The 18,826-nt window shown below is 36.5% G+C and overlaps 1 protein-coding gene across 4 annotated transcripts in view; it reads right to left on the reverse strand.

Annotated features, from left to right (window-relative positions):
• ADGRL4 (adhesion G protein-coupled receptor L4) overlaps window positions 1-18,826 on the reverse strand; it is a 119,973-nt gene that overhangs the window by 36,793 nt on the left and 64,354 nt on the right. For 2 of the 4 annotated variants that reach the window (XM_054721133.1, XM_028142494.2), the window contains exons 4-9: window positions 13,766-13,915; window positions 13,248-13,318; window positions 12,279-12,455; window positions 11,987-12,170; window positions 8,719-8,835; window positions 4,134-4,339 (exon numbers count right to left, since the gene is read on the reverse strand). In XM_054721133.1, coding sequence (XP_054577108.1) covers window positions 4,134-4,339; window positions 8,719-8,835; window positions 11,987-12,170; window positions 12,279-12,455; window positions 13,248-13,318; window positions 13,766-13,915 — 905 coding nt within the window. The remainder of the gene's footprint in view (window positions 1-4,133; window positions 4,340-8,718; window positions 8,836-11,986; window positions 12,171-12,278; window positions 12,456-13,247; window positions 13,319-13,765; window positions 13,916-18,826) is intronic. The other 2 variants (XM_054721134.1, XM_028142497.2) reach the window with 2 other exon arrangements.

The raw sequence follows: 18,826 nt of genomic DNA on the forward strand, positions 1-18,826 counted from the left end.
AGGTTGTGGGTTCGATCCCCAGTTGGGGCGCTATGAGAGACAACCAATCAATGTTTCTCATATCAATGTTTTTTTTTTTCCTTCTTTCTCTTTCTCCCTTCATCTCTCTCTAAAAATTAATAAGCATATCCTCAGGTAAGGATAAAAAAAAGAGCTGTGAAGACAAGAACAAAGATAGACAGGGGCTGATCACATAGACTACAAGATGGTTGTTCAATAAATAGTAGTTCTATTTATCATATATATATTAAGAAATCATAACACAATACCCAATGAACTATAAGTTTTAATAATTATTTATTAATAGAATGGTGACTACCCTAATCTTGTATCTTATAGAAATAAAAACTGCTTATTTACACTAATAAAAGAGAAATAGGCAAAATGGTTGTGCCTCCGTGATGCCCATCAGCCAATCAGAAGTGAGTATGCAAATTAACCCAACAAAGATGGGAGGGTTAATTTGCATATGCAGGCACGGAGCGACCGGGATGCTTGGTATGAGGGAGAAGGAGAGGGGCAGTGGGAGCTACAGGAGCAGCGCTCCAGCTGGGAGCGAGGACTTGCAGGCTTCCGGGTGGCCGGGAGCGAGGACTTGCAGGCTCCCAGGTGGCCAGGAGCAAAACCAGGGGAAGGAAGGCCTATTCTTGCATGACTCTTAATGCAACGGGCCTCTAGTCTTATATAATAAAAGGCTAATAGGCAAATCGACCAAACGGTGGAACGACTGGTCACTATGACGTGCACTGACCACCAGGGGCAGATGTTCAATGCAGGAGCTGCCCCCTGGTGGTTAGTGTGCTCCCCCTGCTCAGCTAGGAGCTGGGCTCACAGCTGGCATGCATAGCGGAGTGTGGGAGCCTCTCCCGTCACCACAGCAGTGCTAAGGATATCTGATTGACATCCCTAGTGGCGAGCCTAAGCTGTCAGTTGGACATCCCCCAAAGGCTCCCAGACTGTGAGAGGGTACAGGCCAGGCTGAGGGACCCCGACTTCCCTGAGTGCATGCATTTCGTGCCTTGGGCCTCTAGTAATTATATAATAGTTTGCAGTTTAAGTGATTTTTCACATACTTTAATTTTACCCTTAAAAGAGTCTTGTGAGATAGGTATTGTGTTAAGAGGCCAAGAGGTATCAAAAAATATGTTTAAGACTAACCATTAGTAAGTGGAATAAGATAGAATCAAATCTAAAACTTCAGACAACTATTTATTAAGGCAAATATTAGTTGAGTATCAAATAGGTTGCAAAGCCAGAAATTCTTAGTTAAAAAGATAAAACATCTGCCCTAAGAATGATAGAAACCCAGATGAATTTTAACAAAATCATAATATAGCTTTAATGAGATATCAGCTAAACCCAACACCAGGATGATGGTGAAAGGCATGTCCAGGCCAAAGAGCAAACTATCTAGATAAGATCAAGTTTACAGAGGCTGAAGAAAGATGTCTCTAGGATATCGAATTAGCTGGTAGGTAATCTTATGTATTTGAATGTTTTTTGAGGAGATATATAGTATTGTCAGAAAGTTTGGGTACAACTTAGTAGTGGTTAAATAGAAATCTAAGCCAGCTAAATTAGAGGAATATACTAACACTTGAAAGATGTTTCATGCTCATGATTCGATTGTGAATAATACAAACTAAATTATGATAATATACAAATTAAAAAGTGATTTAACCTAAAATTTGATCTAAGCATAGGAGTATGGATAGTTGTGGGAGAATGTGTATCATAGGGGAAGTTGTGTGCAGGAAAGCAAAATCCAAATTTTCCATAGATCGAAGTCAATTGATAATACTTATTTTAGAAATTTAAAATAAGAGGTGTTACTGAGTTTGGGTGAAGGAGATACAGAGCCACTGAGAGTGTGGTCCCTTTTTGGTAGGAAGCCAGAAACTTGAGCCTAGTTTTTAGTGGAGACACTGGCAACAATGTGGAGATATCCAGGGAAGAATAAATCATGCATGAAGTATAATTTTTTGAGAGGCAGGTAGGGGAGGGTTTCAGAGAACAGCACTGGGCAGAAGAATGTTATAACTGCTGAAATCACGAATTATGGAGGAGGACTCTGGGAATAAAAGTTATTTCTACAAGTTGGTTATTGAGTGACCACAGGCAGGTTATTTAATCTCTCAGAGTTTCAGTTTCTTATTCACAAGATGGAGATAATAGTACATATCTCGCAGGACTATTGTAAGAATTAACTGAGTTATTTAAAAAGTAACAGAATAAGGATAATATTTTTATGACAACTATTACTAATATTCCTCTGAGGCAATAGAGAAGTACATACTAACTAGAGGCCCACTGCATAAAATTTATGCACGGGTAGGGTCCCTAGGCCTGGCCAGCGACTAGGACCCATCAGCCCCTCCCCCACCTCCTCCTTCTCTCACTCTCAGCACCCTCTCCCCCCACCGCTGGTCACCTCCCATGTTTCGTGCTGCCCCCTGGTAGTCAGCACACATCATAGTGAGCAATAGAACTCCCCATCTCCCACTCGATCTCCCAAGGGGACACTTTGCATATTAGACATATATATATAGGTAAAGTTGTGAGTATACTTTCAGGGAATCAGGAAACTGAAGGTGTTATGTATAAGTTGTACTTTCTCAGAAAAAAAAATAGGATCTTTATTATTTGAGACAAGGTATCATGAATAGGTAGGTGTGTTGTCAGAGAAAAGTGATGAAATTTCATTATGATGATTACTCTGAATGGGAAATAGTTTTGATCAGAGTGGTAAATTAGAACAATAAAATGTTTCCATTAATTATAATGAAGAATTTTTGTTGAAATGTGTGATGTGTTTTGTTGCTGTGTCAAAGAGATTGAAGTAGGATGTCCCATCTTTTCACCTACCAAAACATTCCTCCAACAAAACTATAGAAAAACCATCAGACTATTTAAAAGAACAGTGTTTGGCCGAAACCGGTTTGGCTCAGTGGATAGAGCATCAGCCTGCGGACTCAAGGGTCCTGGGTTCGATTCCGAACAAGGGCATGTACCTTGGTTGCGGGCACATCCCCAGTAGGGGGTGTGCAAGAGGCAGCTGATCGATGTTTCTCTCATCAATGTTTCTAACGCTCTATCCCTCTCTCTTCCTCTCTGTAAAAAAATCAATAAAATACATTAAAAGAAAAAAAAAAGAACAGTGTTTGGTTTCTGGTGTCTAAAGGGTCCTTTGCATTTAGCATCTAAAAATATCTGTTTAGTTTCTGTTCATACAACATTTCACACCTTCTATTTCCCTCAACGTAATGCCTACCGATGTTTAGGTAAGAGCTATTTTCTTGCACTTTCCTACACTTAGTTTCTCTCCTCATTAGATGTCTTTATTTATAGTGACACATTTGTATTGTGGGCAAGCATATATGTTCTTTTAGTCCTTTCCCTCTCCCATAAACATGTCAATGTAATTGGCCAACTTCAAGGCTCTCCAAATGGAGATTAGTGGTCCTTTAATCATGTTCCAGGGCTGAAATTCTACTGAAAGCCCAAGAAACTGTAAAAAGGCAGCAAACAACCTATGACTTTGAGTTTCCCCATTCATTTTAGGTATATAAAAATACTAGGTACTTGGTTATTTCTAATCATTTTTTATTGTGTCATTTCAATTATATATGAATTTGAAAAAAGATTTAGAATAATAACTGAGTAAAATGGTCTCAGCTAATTTCTTTTTGAAATATTATAAACTTCATTGTGATTTTGTTCTAATCAGTACTAAATCTGCACAAACATTATTTTAAATGTAATTACTAACCAAACATTACCTTCATTAAACAAGTAATATTTATCTCTTTGACACTGATACATTTTTATAATTCATTCCCTAAAGTTAGAAACTTCCCAAAATGAATGATATATGTCCTTAAAACTAAAACTAAAATATAGCTTAAATATGGAGAATCAAATATGTTAGTTTTTTTATATTTGTTAGACAGTTTAAAGAACATTGAAAGTATAAAAATATATAGAAAATTATTTGTAACCACTTTATACTTTTAATATTGAATCTGTATTTTTATACTCAAGAACTCACATATAATTAAAGTGACACAATATAGATGTCCACTTCTTTGAATGTTTCACAATTACAATCAATAGTCACCAGCAAAACAACTTACCTTTATATGACTTAATGTAAATGTTATTTTTTCAAGTTCATACAATGTGGGTGGGTTTGAGCTAATTGAGACGGAAATTACTGAAGAGATTACTCTTTTCTCCTCTTCAGAATGATCATAACTTTGAGGTTCCAATAAGAAGTTGTCAGACGATGAAAACAAGGGACCAATACTCTTATAATATAAAAATGCAACTGCAACATTGCCTGTAAATCAAATGAGTGTATTTGGTGAAATTTTTATGAAACAAAAACATTTTTAAGCTGTTAAAATAAACATAATTGAACAATTTTTTTTTTACCCTGGGAGTCATACAAAAAAACACCCAGATAATGAAATGTGAATCATTATTAAGTTCATGCCTGCATGACCAAACCATATTAATACATATTATCTCACCTCTGTGTCTCTGAAACTGATTACAGACTATAACATCTCTTCTGCACAAACTATATTTAAGAGAAAAATATTCCTAAGTAAATTTACATCCCAGTCCTAAGAACCAAGGTGTGAAGGATATTCACTCAAAAGATAAATTTTTGAGTTATTACTTTGCTGTGTAAATATGTGAGTTAGAAAGTTATTGGGAGAGTATTATCAAAGATGTATAGTGTTAAGAAAGTTTCTAATGGAAAGAGTTGTAAGAGTTCAACTTCATGCTTACTAAAATTTCTTCTATTTAATATTGATGACATATAGCTATGTAGTCTTAAGATTGGACATTTATTGTTTTTCAAGGAAGCCATTGACCAGCACCCTGTGATGCCCTTCAAATACAGTGCATCAACATATAACCCAATACTAGACATGTAACCTGATCAGTACATACTATCTTGTGACTATTTTTCCCCTTAGCTCAGACACTACACCTCTATTAATGGAGTTCTAATTACCCTGAATTTTGTAGCAGTTTATTATCACTGATTTTAAATATGAACAATTCAATATCTAGATCTATTATATTTCAAACTTCTTGTTTCAACTTATATGCTATTATGTCTCTATTTGTTGTACAGAAATATGAAAGCTACATATAGGACTTTATAGTCAGACATTACTCTTAGAATCAGAAATTCCACTCTTAGTCATTGCTCCTACTTGATAAAGTAACTAACTGCTTCAAACTTTAGCTTTATCACTCTTAAAATGATGGCAGTAATATACTAGCTGTTTATTAAGATAAGGTGGAGACCAAATGAAGTAATACATGTCTTCTGTAAAATTTAAGATACTATACTATTATGATTATTGTTATACTTATTAACTAGAGACATTATACGTTTATATTATATATTTGTACAACTTACCATAGGAAAAACTCTACCATATTCATTAGCTCCTATAAATTTGTGACACCGACAAATAATTTAGAAAGCATAAATTAATCAAAATTATAAATACAAAATGTTAATAAACCATAAAAACAAAGGATGTTATACAAAGCTTGAACTCTCCACATCACAATATCATACTATTAAATAATACTTTTTGGATATGGTTATGTGAGCGTGAAGCTGCCAAAGTATATTGCCATTCATATTTTTTATCTTAACCTAAAAGTATCATAAGAGACATTGGTAACCTTGCTGAAATTCAGATACATTACATATTTTCTTGAACTGCCAGCCTAGAAAAAGTATATCAAAAAAAAGAAATAATGTTAGTAAAACATGATTGGGCTAGTGAAATAATAATAACTCAAAGAGATGGCAAGTAACCCAGCCTTTCTGATGGACAGACTAGGGCCGGAATTGGGACCTGAAAACCTTTTAGGTCAACTTAACCTAGTTCAGTTAATAAACCAGTTCATGCTACAGTGAGTAGTTATAGTAGAAGATGTCCAAAAGCCAATGAGGCACCAAAAATATAAGATGGATTTTTATAATCTACTAGAGATTTGTGCACTCAGGGGTAAGGGGGGTTCCTCAGCCTGGCCTGCACCCTCTTGCAGTCTGGGAGCCCGTGGGGGATGTCCACCTGCCATCTTAGGCCCACTCCCCAGGGGATCGGATCTAAGCTGGCAGTCAGACATCCTCTGGCAGCCTGGGAGCCCTCAGGGGATATCCACCTGCCAGCTTACTGGTAGGCCCACTCCCCAGGGGATAGGGCCTAAACTGGCAGTCAGACATCCCTCTGGCAGCCCGGAAGCTCTCAGGGGATGTCCGATTGATGGCTTAAGCCCGTCAGTTGGACATCCTTACAGCTGCCGAGGAGGCAGGAGAGGCTCCCTCCACCATTGCTGCACGCAGCAGTCAGCCTGGCTTGTGGCTGAGCAGAGCTACCCCTGTGGGAGCTCACTGACCACCAGGGGGAAGCTCCTGCATTGAGCGTATGCCCCCTGGTGGTCAGTGCATGTATAGCGACCAGTCGTTCCACAGTTAGGATCAATTTGCATATTACCCTTTATTTTATAGGATGGTTATAACAGAGAACAAATGTGTTATTGTATACTGGGTGTACCAGTTAATAATGAGGATTTTGTAATTAAAAAACACACAATAATTTCAAGAGAAACATCAAAAGTGCTTCATTCAAAGTAATGTCCATCGCTAGCTACACATTTCCCCCATCTTTAGGTAATTTGTGGATACTGTCCCAATAGAACTTTCCTTGTTTTGAAGCAAACCATTCAGAGACCAAATTTCCACTTCTTTGTATGTTTTGAAATGCTGCTCAGAAAGTCCGTATACATCAATTAGATCAAGTGGTAATCTGAAGGAATAAAGTGATTGGGTTAATACTTCCCAGGCAAAATCCTTTAACATGTCTTTAACTGGTTTTGAAGTGTGTGACAGTTCGTTATCATGAAACAAAATTACTTTGCTGTGTCTTCTGAAACATTCTGGTCGTTTCACAATCAAAGTGTGGTTCAAAATGATTATTTGTTGTCAGTAGTGATCAGTATTAATGGTTTCACCTGGTTTTAGAAGCTCATAATACACCACACCTTCCTGATCCCACCAAACACAGAGCATTGTCTTCTTTCTGAAGTGATTTGGCCTTGCAGTCAATGTTTATGGTTGACCTGGATCAACCCATGATGATTTTGTGCATTTGGGATTCTCAAAATAAATCCACTTTTCATCGCCAGTCACAATTTGATGCAAAAAAACTTTCTTTCATGCCGTTGAAGCAACATTTTACTGATGACTTTTTGGTTTTCCATTTGTCTTTTGTTCAGTTGATGTGGCACCCATTTTCCTTCCTTTAAAATCTTTCCCATTGCTTGTAAATGATTGGAAATTGTTTGCTGAGTAACATTTAATCTTTCTGTTAGTTGTTTTTGAGTTTGACACACATCTTCATCCAATAATGCTTCTAATTGTTGGTCTTCAAACTTTTTTGGTTGACCTGGAAGTTCTTTGTCTTTCACATCGAAATCATAACGTTTAAAGCGTTTAAACAAGCATTCACATGTATCTTGAGATGGAGCATGTTCACCATAAACTTCCCGAAGTATTCAGCAGCACTTTTCTTCAAAATAAAGTAATGAATTAAAACTTCCTGCAAATTCTCCTTTTTTGGCATGAAATTCGACATTTTTAAGTGTAAAACTCTCTCTGATGTTAATACCTTCAGCAAATTTGACATATGAAATTCTAAAGATTGTTGTGAGTACAACAAAATAGCATACATATAAAATTACATATATATCAACATATGTGTAACTCCATCTATTGAAAAAAATCTGCATTATTAACTGGTACACCTAGTATATTTTTCATATGTATTTATGACCACCCATAGATTCTTGAGAAAATATTATAGTTCATGTTTTCCTAGGTAATATATTTTGAAGAACAACCACAATTGTTCTGCTATTGGCAGATATTTTTTCTAAGTACATTGCACTTAGAGAGCAGAGAAATGGTTAAATTAAAATAGTAGCTGATAGGTTGTGGTGAGGGGGCAAGGAAAAGCTGGAAAGGACTGAATTCTTCAAATCCCTTCCTTCTATTGTTGGTTCTGTACTATCTGTTGATATGCCTAGAGACAAATCTACTAAATCTTGTGTGAATTAAGGATTTAGGTTAGATAATTATTAAGTTACCTTCTAGGCTAGCATTCTGTGATTCCATTCCTTAAGAAATAGTGCCTTTAGTTCAGTTGAAGACTAAGCAATGATAAGTGGGGAAAAAAAGTATAAGTTTAAATAATAACTTTCTGTATTTTTGAACATTATTTGTCTTCCTCACACAATCACAAATTGAGTCTCACAATGAGGAATATGAAGTATTACTGAAAAAGAAATATTAAAAACTGTATGCAAATTATAACATTTATTGACTGCTGTAAACCAAGTAATAGAATCACATTTTTAAAATATTTTCATTAGAATCTCAATATCAGACAGTTACAGAGGTTGAAGGTAAGACAAGAAGGGTGCAGATATTGTCAGCTAAAATTCTCCCCAGGTATTTATATCCAAATGAAAATTTTAAGTACAAATATGGAAATTCTGTTTTTAAACATCAAATGCCTATAGAAAGCCACACATATTATATGTACACATGATATAATCAAATCCATGATAAGTATTTATTTCAAATCATTGACATTGTATATATGATTGCCAAAGTCCTACCGTCTGTATCATCTGCAGCTTTTCTCTTTGGAAATATCTTTATATAATCTCCATCCACATTCATATTGGGATGAATATATTTCATGTGATGTGAATCAAAAAAGAAAGCTTTGAGAGCTGAAACAAAAGCATGAAAATCATAAATTTCCTAAAATTAGTTTAATCAATATTTATTTAGTTAGAGACAATTTTAACCATTGTTATTGTATTTCAACTTCTTATTTATGACAGATAGAATGAACCTGTTCTGAACATGTTTGAACATTGTAATTTATCTGATTCAATGTTATTTTTTTAATTTACTATAATGCTCATAGTTTATATATACCTTTATTAAATAAAAAATAAAAGATAAAACATGTATGAATACAGGGAGGTTATCTATACTAATAAAAGGGTAATATGCTAATTAGACCAGGCGTCTTTTGGACATCCTTCCGGACAAAGCCATGGTGGTGGGGGCCAAGGCAGAGGCAGTTAGGGGCGACCAGGCCAGCAGGGGAGAGCAGTTAGGGTGTAATCAGGCTGGCAGGCAGAGGCAGTTAGGGGTGATCAGGCCAGGAGGCAGGGGAGCAGTTAGGGGCATCAGGCCGGCAGGCAGAGGCAGTTAGGTGCATCAGGACGGCAGGCAGAGGCAGTTATGGGTGATTAGGCTGGCGGAGGGGGCAGTTAGGAGCGATCAGGCAGGCAGGCAGGTAAGCAGTTAGGAGCCAGCGGTCCTGGATTGGGCCTAAACCAGCAGTCGGACATCCCTGAGGGGTCCTGGATTGGAGAGGGTGCAGGCCGGGCTGAGGGACCTCCTCCCCCCCATGCACAAATTTCATGCAACGGGCCTCTAGTCCTATCTAATAATAGAGTAATATGCAAATTAACCATCACTCCACAACAAAAATGGCGGCCCCCATAGCCACAAGATGGCGGCACCCAGTCCCCTCAGCCCTGCTGCTAGAGTGTCTGGCCTGTTTGACCAGTAAACAAAGCCCAGAGAGCAGGGCTTGGAGGCTTCTGCGGCAGCGGGGAAGCCCCAGGCCCTGCAAACAGAGCCTGGAGAGCAGGGCATGGTGGCTTCCTTAGCGCGGTGGCAGCGGGAAAGCCCCAGGCCCTGCAGACAGAGCCTGGACAGCAGGGCATGGCAGCTTCCTTAGCACTGTGGCAGTGGGGAAACCCCAGGCCCTGCACACAGAGCCCGGACAGAAGGGCATGGCGACTTCCTTAGCACTGCGGCAGCGGGGAAGCCCTAGGCCCTGCAGACAGAGCCCAGAGAGCAGGGCATGGCGGCTTCCTTAGCGCGGCAGTGGTGGAGAAGTCCCCAGACTTGGCAGAAAGAGCCCAGACAGCAGGGCTTGGGGGCTTCCTTAGCAAGGTAGTGGTGGGAACAACCCCAGGCCCCGCAGACAGAGCCTGGACAACAGGGCATTGGGGCTTCTTTAGTGTGTCTGTGTCGGTGAAGCCCCCAAGCCTGGCAGACAGAGCACACTGCAGGGCATTGGGGCTTCCTTTGCATGGTGCATGGCAGCAGCAGGCAGAGAGCAGACAGCAGGGCATGGGGGCTTCATCTCCATGGCTTCAGGGAAACCTCCAGGCCCTGCAGAGAGCAGAGAACCATGGGGAGTGGGCCTAAGCCATCAGTAGGACATCCTCTGAGAGCTCCTGGATTGTAGAAGGTCCAGGTTGGGCTGAAGGACCCCCGTGCATGAATTTCGTGCATCGGGCCTCTAGTATATCATAATTACCAAAGCAAAGAATAAGAATTATAATATCTTAGAGCAGTGGTTCTCAACCTCTCTAATGCCATGACCCTTTAATACAGTTCCTCATGTTGTGGTGATCCCAACCATAAAATTATTTTCGTTGCTACTTCATAACTGTAATTTTGCTACTGTTATTGAATAGTAATGTAAATATCTGTGTTTTCCAATGGTCTTAGGCTCTACAGCAGCGGTTCTCAATCTGTGGGTCGCAAAACCATTGGAAAACACAGATATTTACATTACAATTCATTAACAGTAGCAAAATTACAGTTATGAAGTAGCAACAAAAATAATTTTATGGTTGGGGGTCACCACAACATGAGGAACTGTATTAAAGGGTCGCGGCATTAGAAAGGTTGAGAACCACTGTCTTAGAGGATGGTATTATAATATACAATATGGAGAGAGATCTAACTAAATTCCTGTATGATACTTTTCTTAACTGGTGTACTTTCACCTTTTTCATGCAGGATCATCATAGAAATGTTTTCTCCTATGTATTAGTCACAATGCTTGCTACTTTAATTTTGAATAAATGATGAACCCTGAGGAGACAATGATTTTTATTGTATATCTACTGTTGCACAGCAGGATGTCACCCACAATATAAAGTAGAGATGTACTCTTGTTTCCTCTGAACTATGTTATCGGCATCTTCAATTTTATCCAATATTCCTTATGTTTTAAGTATAAGACTGCATGAAGCAGGAAACATTTTAATATACTATATCGATTGAAGTTATCAAAAGACAAAAGATTCCTAAAAAGAAATTTAAAAATACTACATCCAGAGAATCTCTCTGTTACTATCATTGGTCAAGGTAAATCCTAAAAGTCATGAAATTACAAACTCAGAATGGCAAGGGAGTAATATGCTTTGTGCATTTAAATGCTCAACAGTTCAGGAATAGGAAAAGCTGGAGATTGTAGGAATAAGGCAGTGCTCATGTATTCATCCCTTTTTAGTCATCCTTTATTCATGTCACTCTTGTAATATGCATCACCATTTCTTTCTGCATTGATACAAAAAAAATGCCTATTTAATCAACAGTATCCTATATAATAAAAGAGTAATATGCTAAGTGTCTGACCGATCAGTTGACAGTTTGGTCAACCACTTGACCAGTCACTATGACACGCACTGACCACCAGGGGACTGATGCTCTGATCAGTAGGTTAGCTTTCTAGCAGATTGGGACTGGGCAAGAGGGCCAGACAAGCCCTGAAGCCTTCCTGTGGTCCCTCCCCAGCCGGCTGCCCCCCCCCCCCCCCCATTGGCCCCAATCATGGCCAACTTGCCAACCTCCCATAGTCCTTCCCCAGCAGGCCAACCACCATCAACCCCAATTTGGACTGTGCAAGATGGCCCCAATGAACCCTGGTTGCCGGCCAGGCTGAGAGACCCCACCCATGCACAAATTTGTGTACCGGACCTCTAGTTTTAAATAGTCTCCTTCCCTTTGAGAATGGCTTGTTTGGAAAATACCATTGCTTTGAAATTGACCTTGGCTTCTTACCTACATCACTTGAATTAGTATCAAACTGAGTGGTCTTTTGGAAGTTTTGAGAAATCCGTAAGGTAGCTTGTTCGACAGCATGCATTAGCTTTGTAAGATGAGTTATTCTATGAGTTGCAGGTAACTTGTCCCAGACTATAAATGTATCTTTTTGAACAAAATTATTCACAGTTTTCACAAATTCCTGTTGAAAAATGTGTATCTTTTAAAAATGTTGGAATATTTCATTAATCATAGATGTAAGGGGAATATTGAAGCTCAATAATATTGAGTTAAAGTTCAGCATACTTACAGCAAGAGTTGAATTAGAAAGGGTGTCCTTGTCTGAGTTAGTGCTATTCATGGAACCAAGGAATGGTGATGATTCTAATATTTCTATGTATGTAGTTATATCCATTGGTGACAGATGTTTCACAGAATTCCTATAGACATCTTGTAGTAAAGCCACAAGTTGGCCTATGTTTCTAATCTGAACAAAAATAAGGCCCCAAAAATGAAACCAGATTAGAGTACTATTGGATCTTTTCAAGAATAAAGGTTGCATGTTAAATTTATTCTGATTTGGTTTTCTTATCCTATAAGAAAGTTACCAGACTAAACCCAAATTATAACATGCAGCACTTAAACACAAAATTATTTACAAAACCTTCCCAAATAACTTAAAAAACATAAAATTTACTTCATAAAAGGAACAGCATGTTTGAATTGGTAATTTTTTAAATCATCTTTTTAAAGTTATAATACTTATAACTTAATTTGAATTAGATTGTAATCAACCACAGAAAATTCTTTACAACGCGATAAAATGGAAATTGCTTTAGCTGATTGTTAATTAGTCTTGTTGAAATTCACACTTTCAATCACATGATAATAATTTTATAGATGCCCTACTTTTTGAAATATTTGCTAAATAGAGCAAAATCTAGATTCATCCATCTATAACTCCTTAGAATGTGAGAATGGGCCTGATATCAAAATACGTTTTTTCTATTTGTTCATCAACTTTATTTACATATTGAAAAGAATTTTTGACTATATTGAATAGTGAAAAGTAGCATAAGCTAAATATGTAAAAGTCTTCTTCAAAACTTTGGTCATTTTCAAATTAATCCTACCTGTGACTCAAAATTCTTAGAACTCTGTATTTAAATAGTTTCAACTCTTCATGTTACACTTTTTTAAAATGTGACATTGAAAACATTTTAACTAAAATAAAAATATCAAAATAAAAATAAAATTTTAATTCAACTAGTCTACTTACTTTTGTTAAAATTTTATCAACATTTGCAGCAATACAGGCATTATCTAAATAGCAGTCTGCATTCACATTTTCTGTAGAAGAAAATGGATCATATAGTAAGTTTAAAATATTTTTCCAAAGATGATTGTATTGATTCCAATAATTTTGCTTACTTACTTAAACATTAAAAATACATTCTTAACACAAGTTTCATTTTCAAGTTTTATTCATTAAAATTCCATTATTTTTATTTTTCATTATTCATTCATTTAAAAGTTATTCATAACAAGATTTATTCATTTTATTCATAAGTACATGCTATTTTATGGAAAATGAAAGATTTTAGTTGCCCTAAGGAATATGATTTATTTAACTATATCAAACATGTGGTCTACTACTTCTATAAAGAAAATAATATATATATTTTCTAAATTTCACTTTATAAGCAAGTGAATACTGGAACATTTCTTGGAAGGTATAGTTCTTTGACACTTCACAACTGTGTAGTGCATATTTTACATAGTTATTTGATAATTTACCTTGGCAGTAAGTGCCATCATTAGGTGTGAACTGTGCTTTTCCTGTGGATGTCTGATAACCTTCCTTGCAGGAGCAGTTGTACCCACCATCCACATTTTCACATACTGCATGATCACCACAGGCAACTGATTCACTGCATTCATCTATATCTGGAAATATTTGGAAAAAAACACAACTTTTTAATTTAGTACTCATATAGATGCTACATTGCTGATATTATTATGTCTAGTTAGTGATTTCCTAACAAATTTTATAAAAATGCAAGGAAAATCCCATCATTTAGAAAAATAACAAAGCTAACTTAGCCTCATAGATTTGTTTAACCTTGATTTAGCCAATGGATTTTGACAGTGTATTGAAAATGTTATTCATGGGCCAAACTCTTGAACTGTTTTCTGAATGGCATGATTCATCAACAAAGTCATTAATTTCATCATTGACTATGTAATATTTAGTCCTAATTTAATAAAAACCCAATTTTTAAAATACTTTGATTTCTAATATCAAACTTAATTAATTATAACAACTCAGCTTAAATAACTCTGGAGGATAAAAAAGAATAGCCCACTTTCTTTCTAAGACTCCATTTCCGCCTGCAAATTACCCTAAAAATTAAGATGTAGCAAATGTGTGATTCGACTCCCTTAAAATTTTAATACAAATGTTATTTTTGTTCAGGATATATTATATTATGATTCTTAATACATACCCAATGTAGATAAAAGTAACAAATTGTACAGAATTAAGTCTTCAATTTTTCAGTAACTATATATCAAAGCCACAAGAAAAATGATAGGTTTTAAGCTCACATAATTTATATTCCTAATTTTAAAAATTTTACATACTATAGTGAAATAAGTCTTAAAGTAATAAATACAGTATAAATGCTCTGCCAGTAGGCAGGGTTCCAATAGGGAATGATTCCAAGGAACTGAAGTCCAGATTGTTACCTTAAACTAATGCAAAGGTTTTTTGTGTTTCCAGCCTAGCTCTGACATCTTGGAACTACTCTATGTTAGATTAATGAATAAATCTGTACTCTTAAGTATACAATTTTACTAAATAAAACTAATAAAGTGGCATAATATTGTTTGTCATAAAAAAGGAAAGTAATTGAAGTTAATTAAAATGTCATTTAGTTAGTTATCTTAACCTTTTGCACTCGGATGTCGAGTGTGACTCGACACGGTTAGCATTAAATCCCGAGTAGAATAAAGGAATCGAGAAAAAAGCAAGCGAGTGCAAAGGGTTAAATGTAGCCGATACTAATTTTTCACTTTAAAAATGCAATAAAGCTACAGAAAAACATTAAAACTCACACCACACAAAACTGAAACTAATAATAGATGTTTTGCCAGATTCTTGAATAAAATTCTATTAGCTATAAAAAGTGATGGCACTAGATTTAAGAAGACAATTAACAGGCCCGAGAAAAGGTAGAAAATCCCATGTTCTTCTGCCAAGTCTGTGCATTCGTGATCTGTACTATCCAGAAATCCAAGTACATTACTTTTAAAGAAACAGGACTGCTCTAGCATCCTCACTCTCTTCCTCTTATTTCTATATATGTGTTCAGAAACTGCCACTCAAAAAAAAAAAAAAAAAAAAAAAAAGAGGCAGCAGGGAGACAAACTAAAGTAGGGGAGGAGTAATAGCAGGTTGACTCTTGGAATCTGTAGAACCATCAAGAGAAGCATTTCAAGTTGAGTTGAAGAGAAGGACCCAGGTAGGAGTGCAGACTAGGGTTATTATTTTTTCATGAAATCAATGAAGTGATAAAAAAAAAAAAGTATGAGAAAACAAAAGACTAGTCCTTTTTGGAACAGTGCTGAAGAAGTAGCATTAACTGTAATCAAGTGGGGGAAACACTCCAAAGAAAGTGTGAACACATCCTTGAAGTATCGTGAACAGAACAATTTCTTCCATGGATAAGAAAGCTATGTTTTGTTTTGTTTACAAGATTTTTTTAAAATTAAGTTTTAGAGAGAGAGCAAGGGAGAGGGAGAGGGAGATACAAACATCAATGAGAAAGGTACATAGACCAGCTGCCTCCTGTGTGCCCCATACTGGGGATCAAGCCCAAAACGAGGGCCTGTGCCCTGACGGGGAATTGAACAAAGACCTCTAGGTGCATGGGATGACACTCAACCAACTGCGCCACACAGACCAGGCAGAAAGCTATGTTTTTGATTACCCATATTTCATACTTCTAGATGCCTTTGATGGGTTAACAGAAAACATGGTGTTGATTCTCTCAATTTCAAAATTATTTAAAGGTGCAACATTCCTTGGGAACTTCATCCCACACCCAATCTCTGAGCAACATACAAATCTTGGCTGTACGAACTCAATTCTTATCTTCCCTCTTGTACTTTGGGCACAGTTGTACATAATCTTGCTCATAACTGACTGTGCTTCAGCTCTCCCCTGTGCATCCTCCTCAGCCTGCGATGCCTATGTCGGTGCTCTGCTCTAGTTCAAGCCCTCTCACCACCACGTGCTATCAGCTACATGGTATCTCAGAATGTCAGCCTTTGATCAAAGAAGGTATTTCAACTTCTAAATTCACCAATTCACAAAATGGTAGTCTGTAAAAATCATGAGATAGTATCCTGGGAGACTAGTATTCAAGATTAGGATTATGCAAATGTTTATATTCTGACTAGAGGCCTGATGCATGAAATTCATGCAAGAGTAGGCTTTCCTTCCCCTGGATACTGGCACCGGCTTCCCGCAGGCACCTGGGACTAGGGCTGGCTTCCCTCCAGCCCCGGCTTTGTCTGGAAGGATGTCTGGTCTAATTAGCATATTACCCTTTTATTATTATAGATTCCAAATGTTATAAAATAATGTTAACTATCTCACCAAAGTAATGTTTTCCAAACCCTAATCATCCCATCTAAGTAATGTTTTCCAAACTCTTTATATATACTTTTCTTGTTTATATTTTTTCCCATTACTTTTGTGTAAAATGTGGATGTGAGGTTTGTTGAATTTGATATCCTTTTCACTCAGGGCCTCAGCAGTAGTTTATTGAGTTTAACATAGTAATGGAGTGTGTGGCTACCACAAATGGCTATGTGCTTCCACTATCCTCAGTTTATCATTCTATGCTCCTTTGTTACCTAGCAATATAGTGAGAATCATAAATATTGAAAGACTATCCCATGCCCAAATAGGATGAAACTAGATTAGCCAAAATGAATATGACTGCCAATTTGCAGTGAGATCCACACTAACTTCTCTTGCAGTTTTTTGCAGGGCTTAATTGGCTTGGACCTACTAAAACAACAATGGATTCTCCCTAACTCTATGTTATTCATTAATTTTGGGACCCTTGGTAATACTATAAAAATACCTTTTATCTCCAAATAGTTATTTTTCATAACAAATGAGGAAATGTATATGAAGGTGTTTGGAGTAGTGTCGAAGATATAATAGATACTGTAATTAGAAATCAGGTCCAGAGGTTCCATTATGGTTTTTTCCTTAATATTAGGAGCCCTGTGAACATGCCGGTTTGGAGAAAACAGATTGATAATGAGTGTCTCATTTGGTTGCTCTGTCTTGGAACTTCCCAAAGCTATAAAAGAGAGAGAAAGAACTCCCTCCCCTTCTTAATTAAAGCAAAATTGTACTATGCAATTATTTCAGTTGGGCTATAATTGAGATACCATATTTAAGAATTGATCCACTTTTCCACTACCAACCTAACTCTTGGCTTATTAATGCCAACTTGATTTCTCTAAATGTAGGCACATCATAAAAATGATGTGCTTGTTTTGCACATCAAAAATTCATTTGTTACCTTTTCAGTAATAAGGTTATATTTGTTTTTTTATGTCTACAATAAGCTAACCCAGAATATTATCAGAATTTCCTTTCAAAACTGAATCTTTTAATTGTTTTGATTCTTATAATTTTCAATAGCTGAATTTTCTAAAGTTGTTTAACTCATAGACTTCAAAGAAAAGATACAATGTTCAATTACTAGAATTAACCTGCAGAGACAAAATTGGATGTTAATATTATTCAAAATGAAAAAAAAATCTGAAACTATCAGATTATCCATGGAAGCAGGACATTAAAAATTACAAGCAGTAAACACAGCTCTTAAGCACAATTATAAACATGAAGGCATTCTTAGGTTCCACTCATTTGGTATTGGGAGTGGGAGAGTCACTTTACTATTGGATGCCACAGTTTCCGCATTTGTGAAATGCAAGTCTGTAACTAGGTCTCTAGGAAGCTGGGCAAATTAACTTTTGCTTTACAGTGATTTCAAGGTGAAGAAAATTCTGCAAGATGCTAAATCTTGCTCAAAGCTCTCTATAACAAAATCACCTTATCTGTGTTAAATAGTATTTAAATATAGACTAAAAGTAAAGAATTTTGCTTGGGTCATTTTTGCCCTGAATTGCAGTTTTTCATTATCTATTTATAGAGATTCTTAATGACTATAATTATCAGACATGTCAAATTTAACAATCAGCTAAACTTTCAAATTAGAGGCAACACAGTACAAGGTGATATAATAATGTATAAAAGGAATAGAATTATGGTTCCCTGTTCAAATTCCCTGAGGATTTTACTACAGGACTGGAAAAAAGAAATAGTTGCTCTGCTTCTCAAAAAAGTTTAATCCTTAAGGACAACAAGATTGGTGAAAAAATAACAATTTTCCAGAGAATGAGTTTTTTACTGAATAATCCATCAAACAAAACAAGTAGAAACTGAAGGACTCAGTAACTGGGTATTGGGTTTTCATATAATCGTTGTGTTTACTGATTACTTAAAATAGCAAAAAATGGAATTAACAAAAAATTAGGGCCATTCCACAGTATCTTAATAATAAATAAACATTGGGAGAAAGATATATATATATATTTTTAAATATATTAATATATTTTTATTGATTTCAGAGAGGAAGGAAGAGGGAGAGAGATAGAAACATCAATGATGAGAGAGAATCATCCATTGGCTGCCTCCTGCACACTCCCTACTGGGGATTGAGCTTGCAACCCTGGTATGTGCCCTTGACTGGAATCGAACCCTAGACC

The sequence above is a fragment of the Eptesicus fuscus genome, chromosome 9 (assembly GCF_027574615.1).
Source record: "Eptesicus fuscus isolate TK198812 chromosome 9, DD_ASM_mEF_20220401, whole genome shotgun sequence".
Lineage (NCBI taxonomy): Eukaryota > Metazoa > Chordata > Mammalia > Chiroptera > Vespertilionidae > Eptesicus > Eptesicus fuscus.